At 44.4% G+C, this 17097-nt stretch overlaps 1 protein-coding gene across 2 annotated transcripts in view; it reads left to right on the plus strand.

Moving 5' to 3' along the window:
- The first annotated feature begins 8233 nt into the window (after positions 1 to 8233).
- The window catches only part of LRP8 (LDL receptor related protein 8), a 197827-nt gene continuing 188963 nt past the window's right edge, over positions 8234 to 17097 (plus strand). For both annotated transcript variants that reach the window (XM_028733444.2, XM_028733445.2), the window contains exons 1-2: positions 8234 to 8450; positions 9315 to 9434. In XM_028733444.2, the coding sequence (XP_028589277.2) occupies positions 8381 to 8450; positions 9315 to 9434 (190 nt within the window). In that variant the 5' untranslated portion in view covers positions 8234 to 8380. The remainder of the gene's footprint in view (positions 8451 to 9314; positions 9435 to 17097) is intronic.

The raw sequence follows: 17097 nt of genomic DNA on the forward strand, positions 1-17097 counted from the left end.
TTTGTTTATAAATTGAATTGCATGGGGGGAGGAGATGTACAAGGAAAAAAATGGATGCTTATAGCAATAAAGCTGCTCCGTCTTTGAACTTACCATTCTTATCCTCAATGGGAGCTTTAAAATACATGTTTAACAGCACAATGCTTTATTCACTATGTTCAATGCTCCCAGGTAAGTGTGCATAGGCTTGCAGCCTCACAGTTGTACATTGCACTGAAATGTATATATTGATTCAGCATGAATGGAATGGAGTTATTTACATTTATCCAGCCCTTCTTCAGAGCATCATTGCTCAGTGAAAGCCTATGCTTATTTACTTTACATAAACTGCAGCCTTGCAGAGCAGTTCTGACCAAGCCTACTCAGAGGTATGGTAAAGTCGATCGCATCAGTCTTACTATTCTTTGAGATCACTGTGAGAGACAGTGGCAGACTCAAAGCTACCCTAGGAGTTTCATAGCTGAGGAAGGATTTGCATCTGGGTTTCTCACATTCAAAACTGACACTGAACCCCATCCATTGCACAACGGGGGGTGGAAACTAAATATAGTGCTAAGTAACCATCCCACCAGTGCAATGATCTGAGGGAACTCCTAAAACAGAGTTAGGCCATGGGGGAGAGTGGGGAAAAATTCCCATTGTGTAAGCATAAATCCTTATGCTGATGGGGCAGTTACTTGTCACTTCACTGGACTCAATACCAAGAACCTTGCATTTCCTAAAGCTGTTGCCACTATTATAGGCTGTGTTAGGAAATTAGCAGGAGTAGTGGATATATATCCTTGAAGGTACTTCAGGAGCACAGGTCAGCATAAAACTTACTGCTGTGTTCACAAACACAACAGAGTGACACCTCAAAATGCTAACAAAATAATTATATTGTTATATATGATATATATGCAATAGGATATATAATGTTATATATAATTATAACCATATAATATAGAAAAACTAACTGTATACAGTGGTACCTCGGGTTAAGTACTTAATTCGTTCTGGAGGTCCATTCTTAACCTGAAACTGTTCTTAACCTGAAGACCACTTTAGCTAATGGGGCCTCCTGCTGCTGCCGCGCCGCCGGAACACGATTTCTGTTCTCATCCTGAAGCAAAGTTCTTAACCCGAGGTACTATTTCTGGGTTAGCGGAGTCTGTAACCTGAAGCGTATGTAACCTGAAGCATATGTAACCCGAGGTACCACTGTAATAAAAATAGAATGCATAACTAATAAGTATGCTACAATAAACGTGTTAAGTCTTTTTGGTACTAAAAGAAATTCTCATGTTTGCTGCAACAGACTTGTGGCTCCCTCTCTGGGAGCTGTTACCATATCCATGAAGCTCTATTGCACACAGTAAGTTGAAAAAAGCACACCTATACCCCATCATTAGCTCAGGGCAATTATTTCTTGACTTATTACTGATTAACGGCTATGTATAGGTGCTTGGGAAATAATTAGACACAGCATTTTCATTTGTTGCCTAGACAAATATTAGTATTTATGAGTTAGCCTGTGGATATGAATTTTAAGGTGGTTTAAAAAAAAAAAGCAGAGTCTTGTGGGCTTTTGTTCTTTATTCCTCATTTTCCCTCTAGGTAATGTGACTGTTAGGGCTTCTGTGTAACACACTGCATATTCATTTTTCATGCAGATCAGTGACTGGTAGTCTTGGGTCAGCGAAGGCTTAATAATGCAAAGATTATTAATCCATCCAATAAACCAAGAAGTGAGCGTGCAAAAACTCTCTGCGTTCAAAAATTGGACTTTTGAGTGTTTATTTTTCAGCGAAGCCTCCCTTCAAATATGTTTAATTTGCCATCCTGACATGCGCTTCTATGTTCATTTACTTTTCTGTGTGAGAAGAGGAATTATGTGCCGCCAGTTTTGGAGGGTGTTTAGCATTGCAATTTCACCTTGTGTCACATTCAGGCAAGCCAGTATTTGAAGAGCTGTACCCTACCCTGGAAACCCTATTTGAATATTACCAGTTAATATCAATACTGAACAAGCATACGAATAGGGATTTTCTATTCGCTGATGTTTCTGTACTTTACGCCTGCAAGAGAATCCAAAAGACCCCAAATGTGATGCAGACCAAAGCCCACCTTCTACTACTGCCACTGCAATGCTGGAAGATTTACGGTATGTCAGTGTCTGACCCCTTTCAACGGTACAGGTGGCACGCAGAGCAGTCTGCTTCAGGGGAGTCCACACACCACAACTCCTTGAAATGTCTTTGAATGAAATCTGCCACATTCACCCAACTCAGCGACACCGATACAACTGAATCAATTGTCATACTAAGATTGTGTAAACACATTGACCTCCATTGTCACACCAAAGGTGACAGAGCAGCCTCAACCCACACCACGGAGTGGTCTCTGTGCATTGTTTTCCTGTGATGCAATGTCATTAAACGGGATTCATACCCGTACTTCTTCCATCCCAACAGCAGAGAGCTTTTTTGCTGCTATCCACAAGTGGTTTCGCTTTCCATTTAACCTCATGAAAAAGCCCAATACAGATTTGCATTGCCTTCTGAATTAAGAAACATGGTGTGAATTTTGCGTTTGCTCATCATGCATATGGGGTAAAAGTGGGATACTATATCGAGGAGCAAAATCTCCCCACAGCTACCTCTTGTAAATTTAACCTTTGTTATTCATACAATGTCTGCCAGCATGTCAGTTACTCAGAGAATGCATCAACATAAAATAATTGAAATTCAGAGAAAAATGTGAGGCATGAACATCTTTGCTGGAGAGGCGGGTGGCGAAACCTGCTGTATGAATTGACCTGTGGAGAGCTATTAAGATGGTCGAGAGCTGTTACCCAAATGATATTCTGCAATCCTTTTTCATCTGTATGGGTGTGATCCAGATATTCCTGTGCCAAAATACTTCCATGTACACACTTGAATTTATGCAGTTTCCTCTTTCGACTGCAGATACTTGTGCTGCATTAAATGCTGTCTTAGAGGACACCTGGACTTTTAGAGTGTTTTTTCCCAAGCTGCACTGTTAGGAAGGGAAGCTCTGATACACCTGTGGAGGTTCTGTGTGGTCCTTTGCATCCCTCCGTCTGATTCCACATGAAATTTTGTACACCATGTCATAAGAACAAAATGAGAGGTGCTACAGGACTAATTAAATTCTGAGATCAAGGAAATGTTCAATTAACATGGTAATTAACACAGCAATCCCATCTCTGTTTTTTGTGCTGTGTCCCTTCAGGAACATTGGCATAATGAAGAATCTAACATAACGGTGCCTGCTGGGCCTGAGCATTTTTAGCACACGGTCACCAGGGAATTAAGCAAGTGGCTCTCCAGAGACTCCAAGAAGTTACAAATCATTTAGTAATCAAACAAATGGCTTTACCTGTGTTATGAAGAATGGCGTGATCAATTGTAAGTGTCTGACTGACTTGTAATTTATTAGTCTGTATTGCTCTTTTCTGTAATTGTTGTTCATTGGTTTGCCTTATACAAAGATATACTTCCGAGTGCTGAGTAAAATCATCATTGATTTTAAGCTGGCTGGTGCTAAATCCAGGTTTCTGTGGAAAGTCTGTATTTATTTTTTCCTTCTTCATTTTTCTCCACATTTTCGGCAAAGGAAGCATTGTAGCTAAATTGGGTTTATAAATACAATGCCAGGAACTTACAGCTAAAGCTGCTTTACCTCCATCAAGAGTAATCTCTAGGCTGTATGCTTTGCACATTTACAATGATATTATACCAGCATAATTCCATCGACTACATTGGTATTTGCTCCCGAACAAGTGATTTTGAAATGTGTGGATTGTAATTTTTGGACACTCTTTTTCAAATGTGGCAGGGCCTGATGGATTGTAATGGCTTAGAACAAATTAGGTATTTTGGCTTATTTATCACATGCTCATTTACCACAAGTGTGCTCTAAATCAGCATGCTGAAAACTAAGATAACATGTTTGAATAAATTGGTGTTGATACATAATAAGCTGTCAATGGACTAGTTACAATCAAAGGCAATAGCTACCGCCACAATTGATTAGTGGCTTACATTGTGTCAAGCTCATTCCTTAAAGGGGAACGTAAGTTTTTCCCCAACCAAGTATTTATCAGTGTGCCCCTATTTATTAATCTTCCCAAAACTGTGATTTCATGAATCTGCATCGCTATTTTAAAACTGTTTGCATATTTGATTGTTCCATGCTTCATGATAGTATACGAGCATTTTTTTTTAAAAGTATGGTGAGTCTGCTTTAATTATTAGAGGGGCATTTAATATGGAGCAGTTTTGTGATTTTGGCTAGTCACTCACTGCACTATTTGCACTTATGGTGCACAATTACAGTTTGCACAGTACTCTAGTTTCAATATTTCAGTACGAATTACAGGAGTTGTCTTTTTGCCTGTCCTCTTTTAAGTTGCATGTTTTCATGAGTCATGTGCTTGGGCAGAGCAGGATACAGGGAAGAGTTTGGGATGCCTCTGATACTGATAAATATGGAATAATCAAAATTAAAAGTTTATCTGCAGCCTGCCTAGTGCCAAAGGGGAGGTTTGGAATCATGAAAAAAATCCCAATCTAAAAATCAAAGAAAAATGTGTCTGGGACACAACCAGGATATTCAGGTCTACAAACATTGGAGTTCACATGTAGGTCCTTGGCAAATCCAGTGTGGGGCTGTCACCTGGGACAGGCTTGTCTGGGTGAGGTGTGCAGGCAGAGTGTAATCCATGCTCCCATACTACATCTAGGCTCTGCACAGGGTGTTATCATCTGAACCATCCCATGCACCAGCCTACTTTCTGTAATAGCATTTTAAGTTTGCCATAGTCTTTTTATCCCCACAACAACCCTGCAAAGTAAATCATAGTAAATTTTTAGGATTCTGGGGATTCAGTTTCTGCTGTAAACCATGGCTATCTCTTTGATTGAAAATGTACCAGAATAACATAGCCAATGTCATACAATGAACCTGAGGTACATAGGAGGAATTTAAAATCAGGCCTCCAGATCTTGCATTTTTGAAGCTTAAAGGGAAGACCTTTGGCAGCTAGCTTACTGAGAATAAAAACGGGCAGACAGTATTCTACCCAATAAAATCAACGGTTTAATTTGAGAAGTTGGAAGACAGGATTAAGAATTCTGAGCCTCAGAAATAAATGACATGAGCATGCACAGAGTGCACCTCTCCTCAGTTACAAATATGTGCATGTGTGATGATTCCACAACAGTTACTTCTAAATAAAATGAGTGTTCTTTGTGTAAAGATCACATTTGGCAATCACCATGCAGTTCTGCGCTCAGTCTTCCCACATCAAAATTGACAACAGCACTCAGTACACTTGCACAATAAATACATCCCAGGTCAAATCAAGGTGTAAACACCCCCCCCCACTTTCTTTATATGATACTCCTGTTCCAAAGCTTTAACCTTTAAACAACCATTCCCATCAAACATCTCTATCAACAAGTTTCCAGGTTCAGAACATCCATTCCCAGCCAAAATGAAATACATGTACCAACATGCCTTTGAATAAAGTCACTTGGGGGGGGGGGTTAATTGCTTGATATTCTCCAGTAGCACTAGTACAAGAGCCAACTTACACCCGGGGATGTATCTGCCTGGGAGGGAAAAGAAAAATCCTAATATTGTGCAATGAACAAATAGTGCAAATCATAATTACATATAACATTACATATACTCGCTGTCCCTTGTCATGGGATTTTTCTTTTAGATCTAAAGCCTGTGGGCAGGGACTGTCTTGTTTTGATAGTATGTAAGCTGCTCTGGGAGCTTTTTTTGGCTGAAGAGCGGGGTACAAATGCTCTAAATAAATAATCTATTATGTGCTAATCTGTATTTTTACTGGATTACATCTTTTGGTGTTTGATGTCATGGTTTCAGTTATGAAACTGAGGAAACACTGCTGCTTTCTAAGCTTGCCAGATCTTCCACCCCCTCAGCTCTCATAAACTTCATTAGGTGTACCTGTTCTGCCTCTATAACTCCTGTTTTGCTTCCTTCTCATGCACCCACATACGTCTGCCTCCTAAAACCTGATTCACAGTTCATCCTTCCTTCTAGCTGTAGCACACCTATTAGGGCCAGACTGACACCACTGGTTGGGAGGTAGCTACAGTGGTACCTCGGGTTAAGTACTTAATTCATTCCGGAGGTTCGTTCTTAACCAGAAACTGTTCTTGACCTGAAGCACCACCTTAGCTAATGGGGCCTCCTGCTGCTGCCAGGCCGCCGGAGCACAATTTCTGTTCTCATCTTGAAGCAAAGTTCTTAACCCGAGGTACTATTTCTGGGTTAGCAGAGTCTGTAACCTGAAGCGTATGTAACCTGAAGCGTATGTAACCCGAGGTACCACTGTATAATCAAATCGAGATTTGAAGTCTGTGTTTTCTAACCCAGGATCCCTGAGCATTAGTTGTTGGAGATTTGGGCATGAAATGAAATACAGAAAGAATAACTGTAAGCTGATGGGGCTATTTTGCAAAAGGTTCAGGTAAAAAACAAGGTTATGTCATTTTTGTGTTCTGTTTTATGGTGTATTTATTTGTGCTTTTCACAGTGTTGTCCCTTTTTAGAACAAGGTTTTTCAGGAATGCTTGAATATCTGGATTCATTTCAGTCTGGCTTCATGCCTGGTCATGGCACCAAAACTACAATGGTCATCCTGGTTAATGATAACATTTTTCAGGAGTGAGATGTGGGGAGCATGGCCGTGCTGGTTCTAGACCTCTCAGCAGCTTTCAATACCACTGACCACAGTATCCTTCAGAGTGGCTCAAGGAGGTGCAGGTTGGGGGCATCTGCTACTGCTCTGCTCCTCAATTCAGGACTGTTTCCAGAAATTTATGGAGGGGCACTGTTCAACGCCATGGGGATTTTCCTGTGGTGTTCCACAGGGTTCCATCTTGTTCTACGTTCTATTTAGCCTCTACCTGAAGCTTCTAGAAGGCGACCTCAGGAGTTTTGGAGTGAGGTGTCACCAATATCCAGGTGGCACCCAAGCTTATACCCTCTCAATCAGGAGAGGGGGCTGAGGTGCTAAACAGGTGTTTGGAGGCTGGATGTGGGCCAACAATTTGAAACTGAATTCTGAAATGCCGGAAGTATGATGTGCTCCAAGTTTTCAAGTCCAGGAGGTAGTAACACGACTTGGAAGGAGCAGGTTCATAGGCTGGAGTTTCTCCTGAATCCAACATTATTACTTGAGGCCCAGGTGGCCTTGGTGCCTATGAGTGCCAATTTCCCGCCCCAGCTGGTTCACTGAACCCTTTGGGATAGAGATGATACTCCAGACACTGGCAACTTCCACACTGGAATATTGCAATGTGCTGGGGGGGGGGGGCGCTACTCATGAAGATGATTTGGAAACTTCAACTGGTCCAAAATACAGCAGCCAGATTACTGGCTGGGGTTTCCTTTAGAACGTATTTGCATAAATTTGCATAATTTTTTATTGTTAAAACCATTGCATTGATTGCCAGTTCATTCCCAATTCCAGTGGCGTAGCGTGGGTTGTCAGCACCCGGGGCAAGGCAAGTAATTTGCGCCCCCTAACCCGTGGATTTGCGCCCCCTAACCTGTGGATTTGCCCTAACCCCAGATGTTGCGCCCGGTGCGGCCGGCCCCCCCTGCACCCCCCACGCTACGCCACTGCCCAATTCACCTTCCTGGGTGTTAAGATCAGCAGAGGGAGCCTTCATACATTGGGGGGGCGTGGTCCAGGACAGTGCATTCCTTCCTCAGAGAAGCACGCTTGGCACTTTCACTCTGGAGCAGCAGCAACACCCCGTTGCAGAACCCAAGCTGCGTGCACGTGGTTCCCAGGTCGTCACCCCTCCAGGCTCCGAGCAGGCCAAATCCGGCTTAGCTTCCGTGCTGGTGGCTTCTCCGATCACCCGGTGGGCGAAGTCCTGCTGGTTCTCTCCCCCTCCCGCTCTTAGTAAAGAAACAACGGTGGGTTGCCTCCAGGAATCCTGCCGGAAGTGAGCAAGATGAAAGAGTGATTGGTGGAAACCGCCAGCAGCTGCCGCCTCGCGCACCCTACTGCTGGCTCCGAAGGCTTCCCAGCCCTAGAGGGGCGAGAGGGTGCCTTGGAGGGGGACTGGCTGCAGGGCTGATCCCGCTTGCTTGCTTGCTTGCCTGCCGGCCGCCCACGTGGTGCCGCCTGCCGGGCGGGCGGGCCTGCCCAGGTCTGGCTGGCTCGCTCGCTGAAATCCCGCCCAGTCGGGAGCGTCACTGGCTCGGGCTGAAATGCACACACGCGGGAGGAGGAAGCAGCCGCCCGCAGTTCGCGCTCGGCTGGCGAAGGCTGCATGCGAGAGGCAGCCGCGCAGGGGCCCATAGCCGCCGAGGAGGGGACGCCATGTGCCGGCCAGCTCTGACCAGGCTGCTGCTCTTCCACCTGCTGCTCGTCAAGATGCACACCGCCAAAGGTGGGTGGGCGGCACGGGCGGCGTAGCGAGAGAGCGGGCGAGCGCCAGGCGCGCGCTGGCTGCCCCCAAACTCCTGGCCGACCCTCGGCGTGGCGGGGGGGACCCAGAGGCCACCCCGGAGATGCATGTGCGCGCAAACAGAGCCACGGATATCCCGGTGCAAACTGCTCCAAGGGGATAATCGCTTTAAGCCAAAGCCGGGGGGGCGGGAGAGACACCTCTCACCTGGGGACACCTTTTCCAGAGGACATCCTTCCTATTTAGCTGTGGTCCGATCAGCACCGTTGCAATTTGCCATCGGTCGTTACCGCCCGCCCCCCAACAACTGGGCTAATACAATGTGCCTTCAGGAATTGGGCTGAGGAAAGGTGCCATATCTGCACCTTTGGCTCTCATCGCCCCCCCCCATCCCTTTTTGAAACATTGCCGGGGGGTGAGGCTTATGTTTTAGGAAGAAACAGCGGCGGCTCCCGCACCTTCTCCCACTTGGCTTGGAATGACCCTTTGTTGTTGTTGCTGCTGCTGCTGCTGTTGTCATCCCGCCTGAGCCATGCCTGCCTTCTGTCCCCGAGCGCGATCCGTGCCGCCTCCCCAAAATGGGCACGCGCCGGGTGGGGTGGGGGGCGGAGGAGCATTGTTTCCCGGCGGAGATGCTTCCTTGTATGCAGATGGGGCTTTGTGCGCTTTTCTGCGCCTTCTCGCGGAGAACGTGGCCTAGAACGCTCCGGGCTTGCTTGCCGTTTTGCAAGCGGGCTGTGGAAGGGATGGCTGGGGGACCGGAAGGCAGGATGGAGGGAGGGAGGGGGCTGACCCCTCTGCACCCACCACCCCTCTAAACTCCGGGTGTCCCTTTGCCGCTTGCAGGCTCCGCCAAGGAGTGCGAAGAGGACCAGTTCCAGTGCCGGAATGAGCGGTGCATCCCTTCCATTTGGAAATGCGACGAGGATGACGATTGCTCAGATAATAGTGACGAGGCAGATTGCCGTGAGTATCAGGCGTGGGGAGGCGATCAGCCCCCTTTCAAATCCTCTCTTGCGAGCGGGAAGACAGCTGGCTGGGGGGGGAGGTGGGGGGGCAACCTGCGCCTGTTCTGCAGGGTGGGGGGTGGGAGATGAAGGCGCGACCCCGCTCGGTTTCGCCTGCCCTGATCTCCCCCCCATGGGCAGAATGGCGAGGGCAATGCTCTGCGTGCATCTCCCGAGAGACGTGTGTCATCAGCGGATTGACCCCGGCTGCAGGAAGGGAGTGGATTTCAGTTTATATCCTAGGTGAGACGTGGGCGTTTGTGTTCGAAAGGATTACATGCAGTTCTGTGGCTCCCAGCCTGGAGCGAAGCCGCGCAGGGCTTCTCGGTTCCGTCTTAAGAAGCTCAGAATATCAGTTGGCTCGCTTCGCTTTGGCAAAAATGGTCCCGTGCGAGAGAAATCCCGTTTCAAAGTTTCGTGGCGCTGTGTAAGATTACACCCTCTTTCAGTTTATGAATGAAATTGCCTCTTGTGCCGGCGACTTTTTGATTGGCTGCCGGGTAAACGCCAGATAGGTCACATGGTACCGGATCCCTTCTAGGAGTGGCGCTGTGTGTGTGTGTGTGTGTGTGTGTGTGTGGAAGAGTTCTGGACACACATTGAACCAGCCTCACCTTCGCTCTGCCCCTGGAAGGCCACACCTCCCTGTCATTGGTTTAGGCTGAGAGGACATGGTGGTGTGTGGAGGCAGCCTGACAATCTAAATTTATGCACTCAAAGCCGTTTAGTATTGCATGGTCATGATGAATCCTTTAGGGCAAGGGATGATTAAGCTCTTTAACAGCAAGTGCCAATACAGGTGATGATTCATTCTAGTAGTAGTTTCAGAAATACAGAGCTTTCTCTTAGTGTGCGACAACTTTCTCAACTATGCTGGGGAAATGGCTTTTAGTGCTTTTATTGTTTTTTAGTTTTGTTTTTAAATATATCAGTTACTTCCCCAGTTGCTCAACCTACCTTCAGGCTTATCTTGCATTCCAGGAAACAAAATTTTAAAGTTGTTTTACACAAGTTGTTTTATATTATTGTGATCTGGAGTGAACATTATTGTGCGTGAACTGCATTTCTGGCATTTTATGTGTTCATCATCCTAAGTAAACCTTTTCTCAGGTTGGGTTTTCAAAAACAGCAGTATTTTTATTGTGTGCAGAAAAACGGATAGTTAAATTGCATGACTAGCTGTCCAGGTAAAACATAATCGAACTCTAGGCAGCTAATGCAGTAAGTTCTTTAAAAAAAAAAAAAGAAATTTATTGTGCATCTGGGGCTCCAAAAAGGAAGAACGTTGCCTTCTTCCTTTTATACCCATCTGGTGAAGTAGCAGCAAGCCAGAAATTTGAGTCACATCCACACCATCCTATTTAAAGCAGATGGCTTTACCCAGAAAATCCTGGGAATTATAGTTTGCTCCCCACAGAGCTACAATTCCCAGCACCCTTAACAAACTGCAGTTCCCAGGATTATTTGAGGGAAGCCACATGCTTTAAATGGATGGTGTGGATGTGACCTCAGAGTAGTCCATAAGTGCCCCCTTCTCTCCATCTTTGTAAAAATCCCGTGGTTTGTTTGGTAAGTTAGGCTGAAAGTTAGTGAGTGGCTCATGGTCACCCAGTGAACATCATGGCTTAGTAGAGGTTTTGAACTCTGCTCTCCCCAGACCTAGTCAGGCACTTTTAGCTTATACTGCACTGCATTGTCAGCATGTACATGTGTCAGGGTGCTTTACTGAGTAAATATGCTATGTAAGCTTGATGAGCTGTTGATTCATGCTGACTATTATGAATGGCAAAGGAGCATGAGATTAATGACAGATGAAGGAGAACATTATGGCTTTGTGTTGAAGTCCTGCTTAATCTTCTGAGCCGTGGTAAAGTTTCCTATTTGATGCTGGAGCTAAAATACTAAATGTGTGTGCCCGAAGACTCATGTTCTAGTTGTTTAGGGAAATTGCTATTGAATGAATGAATGCTGCATTTGTAATTTATGAAGTCCTCAGTGCTGTTTCCATGATTCGTAATTGCTTATTCTGTGGAATAAGTTGATAGCAGGCACTGGGGAAATGGTTACTTGTGCTACTTATGCCATGCTTTTGCTTTGGTTATCTCTTATTGCTGAATAATTTCACAATCTTTATCCCTGGCTAATTTTCAAGGCTTAGTTTTTGCGAAGAGAAGATGAGGTGGTACGCCTGTGTCAAGATGTTTATTTAATTTCTATACCACTTAATACAGTGGTGCCTCGCAAGACGAAATTAATTCGTTCCACGAGTTTTGTCGTCTTGCGATTTTTTCGTCTTGTGAAGCACGGTGTCGGAAAAGTTTTGGAAAAGCTTCAAAAATCACCAAAGTCTTCAAAAACCTCAAAAAAGGCTACCACACCGCGTGCTATGAGTTGCTCCTCGAAGTCAAGTCGCAACTGTATTAACAGTGTTAAGAAAAAGGAAACAAACTTGCAAGACGTTTCCGTCTTGTGAAGCAAGCCCATAGGGAAAATCGTCTTGCGAAGCAGCTCAAAAAACAAAAAACCCTTTCGTCTTGCGAGTTTTCCGTCTTGCGAGGCATTCGTCTTGCGAGGCATTTGTCTTGCGAGGTACCACTGTATATTTATACCTCTGAATGGTGTACAAAAAGCTGGAGCAACAACAGACAACTTAAACAAAATGTTACAAAAATACATTGTTATATATAAAAATGTTACATTAATACAAACTTACTTGTATATAGAAATCAATATTGGTTCATTTTCCTTCTGACACTGCCTCTCAGCCCTGGCTCCTCACCCAGGGTCGAAACAAACTCTCACCTTACCCACAAAAATCTCACGGGAAGAGTTACTGTAAAAGTTACCATCACCCTAGTCTCTCACTGTGACTGGTACTTCCTCAGTCTGCCCACAGCTATGTCCCATTCAGCTGCACTCTCCACACCCAGTTCCAGGGGTTCAAAGGATGGGGAAATGACCGCCCTCTGCTCATAGCTCTTTCTTCGCCGTCTGTCCTCTCCTCTTCCAGCTGTTTTTTGCAGGTTGCTCTGGAAGTTCTTGGAGGGAGGGACCCCAGCAAGGAGAAGAGGGGCAAAGCCCCATTGTGCAAGTGGAAGTCCTTGTGCAGGGTTTCTGCTGAGGGGGCTGGTTGGGGGACTCTTGCCTTCGATCTTTTATAGTTTAAGCTTTGATGATTTGCAGTTGGATGTACAGTCGTACCTTGGAAGTCAACCAGAATCCGTTCTGGAAGTCCGTTTTGACTCCCAAAACGTTTGGAAACCAAAGTGTGGCTTCTAATTGGCTTCAGGAAGCTCCTGCAGCCAATTGGAAACCCCGTCGGACGTTCAGGTTCTAAAGAACATTCGCAAACCAGAACATTCACTTCCGGGTTTGCGGCGTTCGGGAGCTAAAACGTTTGATCGCAAGGCGTTTGACAACCAAGGTACGACTGTATTCACTCTTGCTTCCTTTCCCCTATTAAAAGTTCTCTTTTTTCTTCTTCACCTCCTCTGCTCTTCTTAAATGCATCTTCTCAATATGTGGTTGCAACATCTGATTAATGTAACTTGTTGTTTTGTGGCTGTATTGTTTGGAAGCCTGTTGTCAGGAAGAATATAACATGAGTGGTGACCAGATTGCTTTCTGAGTCTTGGACAGCATTTCCCAGACTTGGGTCTCCAGCTGTTTCTTGGACTGCAACTTCCATCATTCCTGATCATTGATCCTACTAGCCAGGGATGATGGGAGTTGTAGTCCAACAAACAGCTGGAGACCCAAGTTTGGGAAACCCTGGTCTAGGAGGACCAGAACTGGAACAAAGCTTCCAGATCTACACAGACACTTTATATTTTTTGCTTCCTCCTATTTTTTTATTAAGTTCAGCAAGCAGGTAAAAGTTAATTGGCATCTCAGTAATAAACTGTAAATTGCTAGGGAGAAGGTAATTCTCACCCCCAAGCAGCTTCAAAACGTATACTGTTTAGGGGCAAGCCGTAAGTGAGCATTTTCACCCTAAATTTTAACTGCTTCAAAAAACATGGAATGTTTATTTTTGTTCAGGCTGTTACTTCTGCAAATAATCGGCTTATAAAACAAATTAGGCCTTGTAGGCGTAATGGTCTAAATACCTCCCAATTTCAAAAAGAATGTGGTATATTTGCAATGGCAATAATGAGCAAATTATGCTGTATCTTGCTCTGGGGAGGGGGGAAAGTGGTGTGGGGAGTTGGCGGTACTTGCTGTGCTTCTGGAAAGCATCCTGCTTTGAACAGGCTCTTGGTGTTCCTGCACTCCTCCTTCCTGGCTGTCCCGTTGCTTGTCTTTACGTCAAAGGCATGCTAGATTTAAGGGAGTCCGTTCATCAGCCAACCACAAGAAGGTGTTTCTTGGCATATTTTGTCATATCCCTGCCTGACCTGTGGTAAGAGCCTGACCTGTGGTAAGAGCCTGAGGTCTGCGGTTTGGGTTATAAAGACACTGCTGGATTTGCATCGGCTGTTGGGGTGTATTGTAGAAGAATACATGATTGAAGTAGGGAAGGGTGATCTCATGATGGGAAGAATTTTTTTGTGGAATTTTGGTAGCTTTAACGCGGGCTTCCTCAACCTCGGCCCTCCAGATGTTTTGAGACTACAATTCCCATCATCCCTGAGCACCCTGGTCCTGCTAGCTAGGGATCATGGAAGTTGTAGGCCAAAAACATCTGGAGGGCCAAGATTGAGGAAGCCTGCTTTAACAGAGCTGTTATGTACTGAGTTGAATAGGATCCGAAATGCAGCAGTCTAATTGGTCCTAGATCAATAGGATTCAGAATGCAGCAGTCTGATTGGTCCTAGAACAATGCAGCTGTATGATTTGTCTGCAGGAGCCACCCAATCCAGCTCCAGGTGGAAGTGAATCCACAACCTGATTGGCCTACAGGAGAATCCCGGAATTAGCCAATCACGTGCAGCCCATTGTGTAAATAATGTATATAAAGCAGATACTTTGGGGGAACTATATAAAGCAGATATTTTGGGGGAACTTCCATTCCTCCTCACCACTATGAGCTGAATAAAGAGCATGAAATCCACTCTTGACTCCTAGTATATTTCAGGAACATAAATACTTTGTGCATTCCTGCAAAATTCATTGGGAATGGGATGGTACATCCTTGTTTTTGGCCACTAGTCTTTCTTGCAGCTAAATACTGCTGGGAACATTTCTCTCCCTCTTCTCCCTTTTGAATAGGGTGGGGAGAATTTGATAAGAATGCAAAAACAAAACAGATAAGCATGCATATTTGTCTGTTTGTAGCAGTATTTCGTTACAAAATCATACACAATGAGGGTTCCCACCACAATAAGAAAAACAACAGCTAGTCAAAGAACTTCATAAAAATGTATTTTAAATTCTCAGTTGCAATGCCCCATACAGACCATGAATAACCATGCCAATTACAGTACTAAGGAATATCCGTAAGACTCCATTCTGACCAGATGTCTTCTTTATCAAGTTTGTATAACAACGTCCTATTTCCTGGGCATGTTTGCAGTTGTAAGCAGCAGTGGCACAACTTCATACAACACAGCAGGAGTTTAACTAAAAAGTCCAGGCCTTCTATTTTCATAAGCTGAGATGTTTATGATATAAGATTCAGTGTCCATGGGCAAAAGCTGGTTGTAGACAAAGCATAGTATTTTATACATTTGAGTTGCAGAGATGAATAGGCTAGATTGGGGGAGTTGGGCTAATTATTTCAACAAAAATGAGTCACTTGGTGAACATTCTTCCTTCAGCACACCTTGGAGCTGTGAAAAGGATGTGATAAAAGTACCCAGAGATCTGGAGCAAATTGCTTTCAATGGGGCTGCAAATGTTTCTAAGAGTCAGAGACATAAAACAGTGGAACAGTCTCTGAAGCAGTTCTGGGAGCAAAGGCATAGTTAAATGTAGATCTCTGAATAATACCTTCTGAATTCTGTTCTGTTACCTTAGTTCTGTCCTAGTTGGCCAGGTAAAATTTGCTAGCATTTCTACCCTGCATAATAGTTGGACTGCTTGTGAAGAATCCCAGGAATGGCACAAGTAGAAAGAGGAGGTGGTGGCATTTTATCATATCAATCTTCTTTGGTATAACTGGGGTGGGTTTTGCTCTTGGCTGGAGTTTGTATTAGCAAGATAATTGCTGTGTCTTGGTTTTGGGGAAGAATAATCACCTGGGGCAGTGTATGTTCACATTGCACCTTGTGGGTTACCTTGCCTGCAATAGTCATCTTCTGCTTTGTAAGTGCCTCTTGCAATGAACAGTCTTACCTTGTCAGCCAGATAGTATCTAGAGCAGGGCCTCATTAGCAGAGTTTAATGTACTTCTCTCTGGGCTGCGTTCTGGGTTGTTAAAAGTGCTGAATGTATTGGTGTCAGTACAGATGGGCCTTTGACAATTTAGTGATGGAGACAATTTTGAGCAAGAGGCACTGCTAATGCCAGATACTGTATTTCTCTTTGATTGGAGGCTTAGTGTTGTACATCTGATTTGGCCAAATTAAAAGAGTACAAGACAAGTCTTGTTGGATTAAATCAGCCTGCCCCAACCTTCTGCCCTCCAGATGTTTTGGACTAGCTGATTAGAGTTGTAGTCCAAAAACATTTGGTTGGGGGAAGGCTGGATTAGACCAAACTCTATCCAGTCCATAATTCTGTTCTAAGCAGTGGTCCTTTAGCTTCTAGGATGCTTAGAAGCTGCTCATAAAGGCAACAGCCCTTTCAGGTTTGTTCTCACCATCTGGTATTCACCAGTATGCGGTTCTTCTATGGACATTCTCCTGCCCAGAACTTCATCCATCTATTTGTTTACTGTAATTTGTACTGGTTATGCTTTATTGTGACTGGTCCTTTGATTCCACAAGTAATAAGATATAGCACTGTTAGCAACCATTTGCAGCCTCCAAAAGGCCCTAATCACTGCTAATGCCATCTCCCAGTGATTCTAACTCATGAACACAATCATTACCACCATTTGTGGATGCATAAAATAACTGTTTTGAGCTTTTGCATGACCAATACAAGAGAAATAGCATGGGTTCTACGTATTTTGCATAAATATTGTGTTGCTTCTTGGTGATACTGTTTTCTGCATTCCCATCAACATGTTTTGAGACTGAGTGTGATTTAAAAAGCCCAGTGATGCATGAAAGATATATTGATTTACAAAAATATCGCCTATCAGTACACATTTTGGGCAATCTAGATCTCCTTCAGCAGACTACCTTCTTTATCATGTAGCTACAAGCCTTGGAGTGATAGGAACTGGATAGCTTGGATTGTGTTTGGACTCTGGATGTCCTTATGAGTTAATTTATCTTCTGTCCGCTCCACATTGTTTGCACAGCCACAACGATAATGTGTGTCCAGCTCTGGAATAGAGGGAAGGGTAAATTCAAGGCTAGCAAAGGGCTGAGTGGATACCCCGTCAGAATGTACACTATTTATCAAACTGTTCATTTTATGGAAGATGATGGCCATAAGCTGCAACTGGCAATTTTCAACAATAATATTTCAATAACTGAAAAAAGATCACAATAAAGAAAATTTGATTGATTGTTGATTGTGTTGTAGATCACAGAATTAGCAGTGTCTTCAAGCTGAAATGCTTCCATTAA

This window comes from Podarcis muralis, chromosome 5 (assembly GCF_964188315.1).
Source record: "Podarcis muralis chromosome 5, rPodMur119.hap1.1, whole genome shotgun sequence".
Taxonomy (NCBI): domain Eukaryota; kingdom Metazoa; phylum Chordata; class Lepidosauria; order Squamata; family Lacertidae; genus Podarcis; species Podarcis muralis.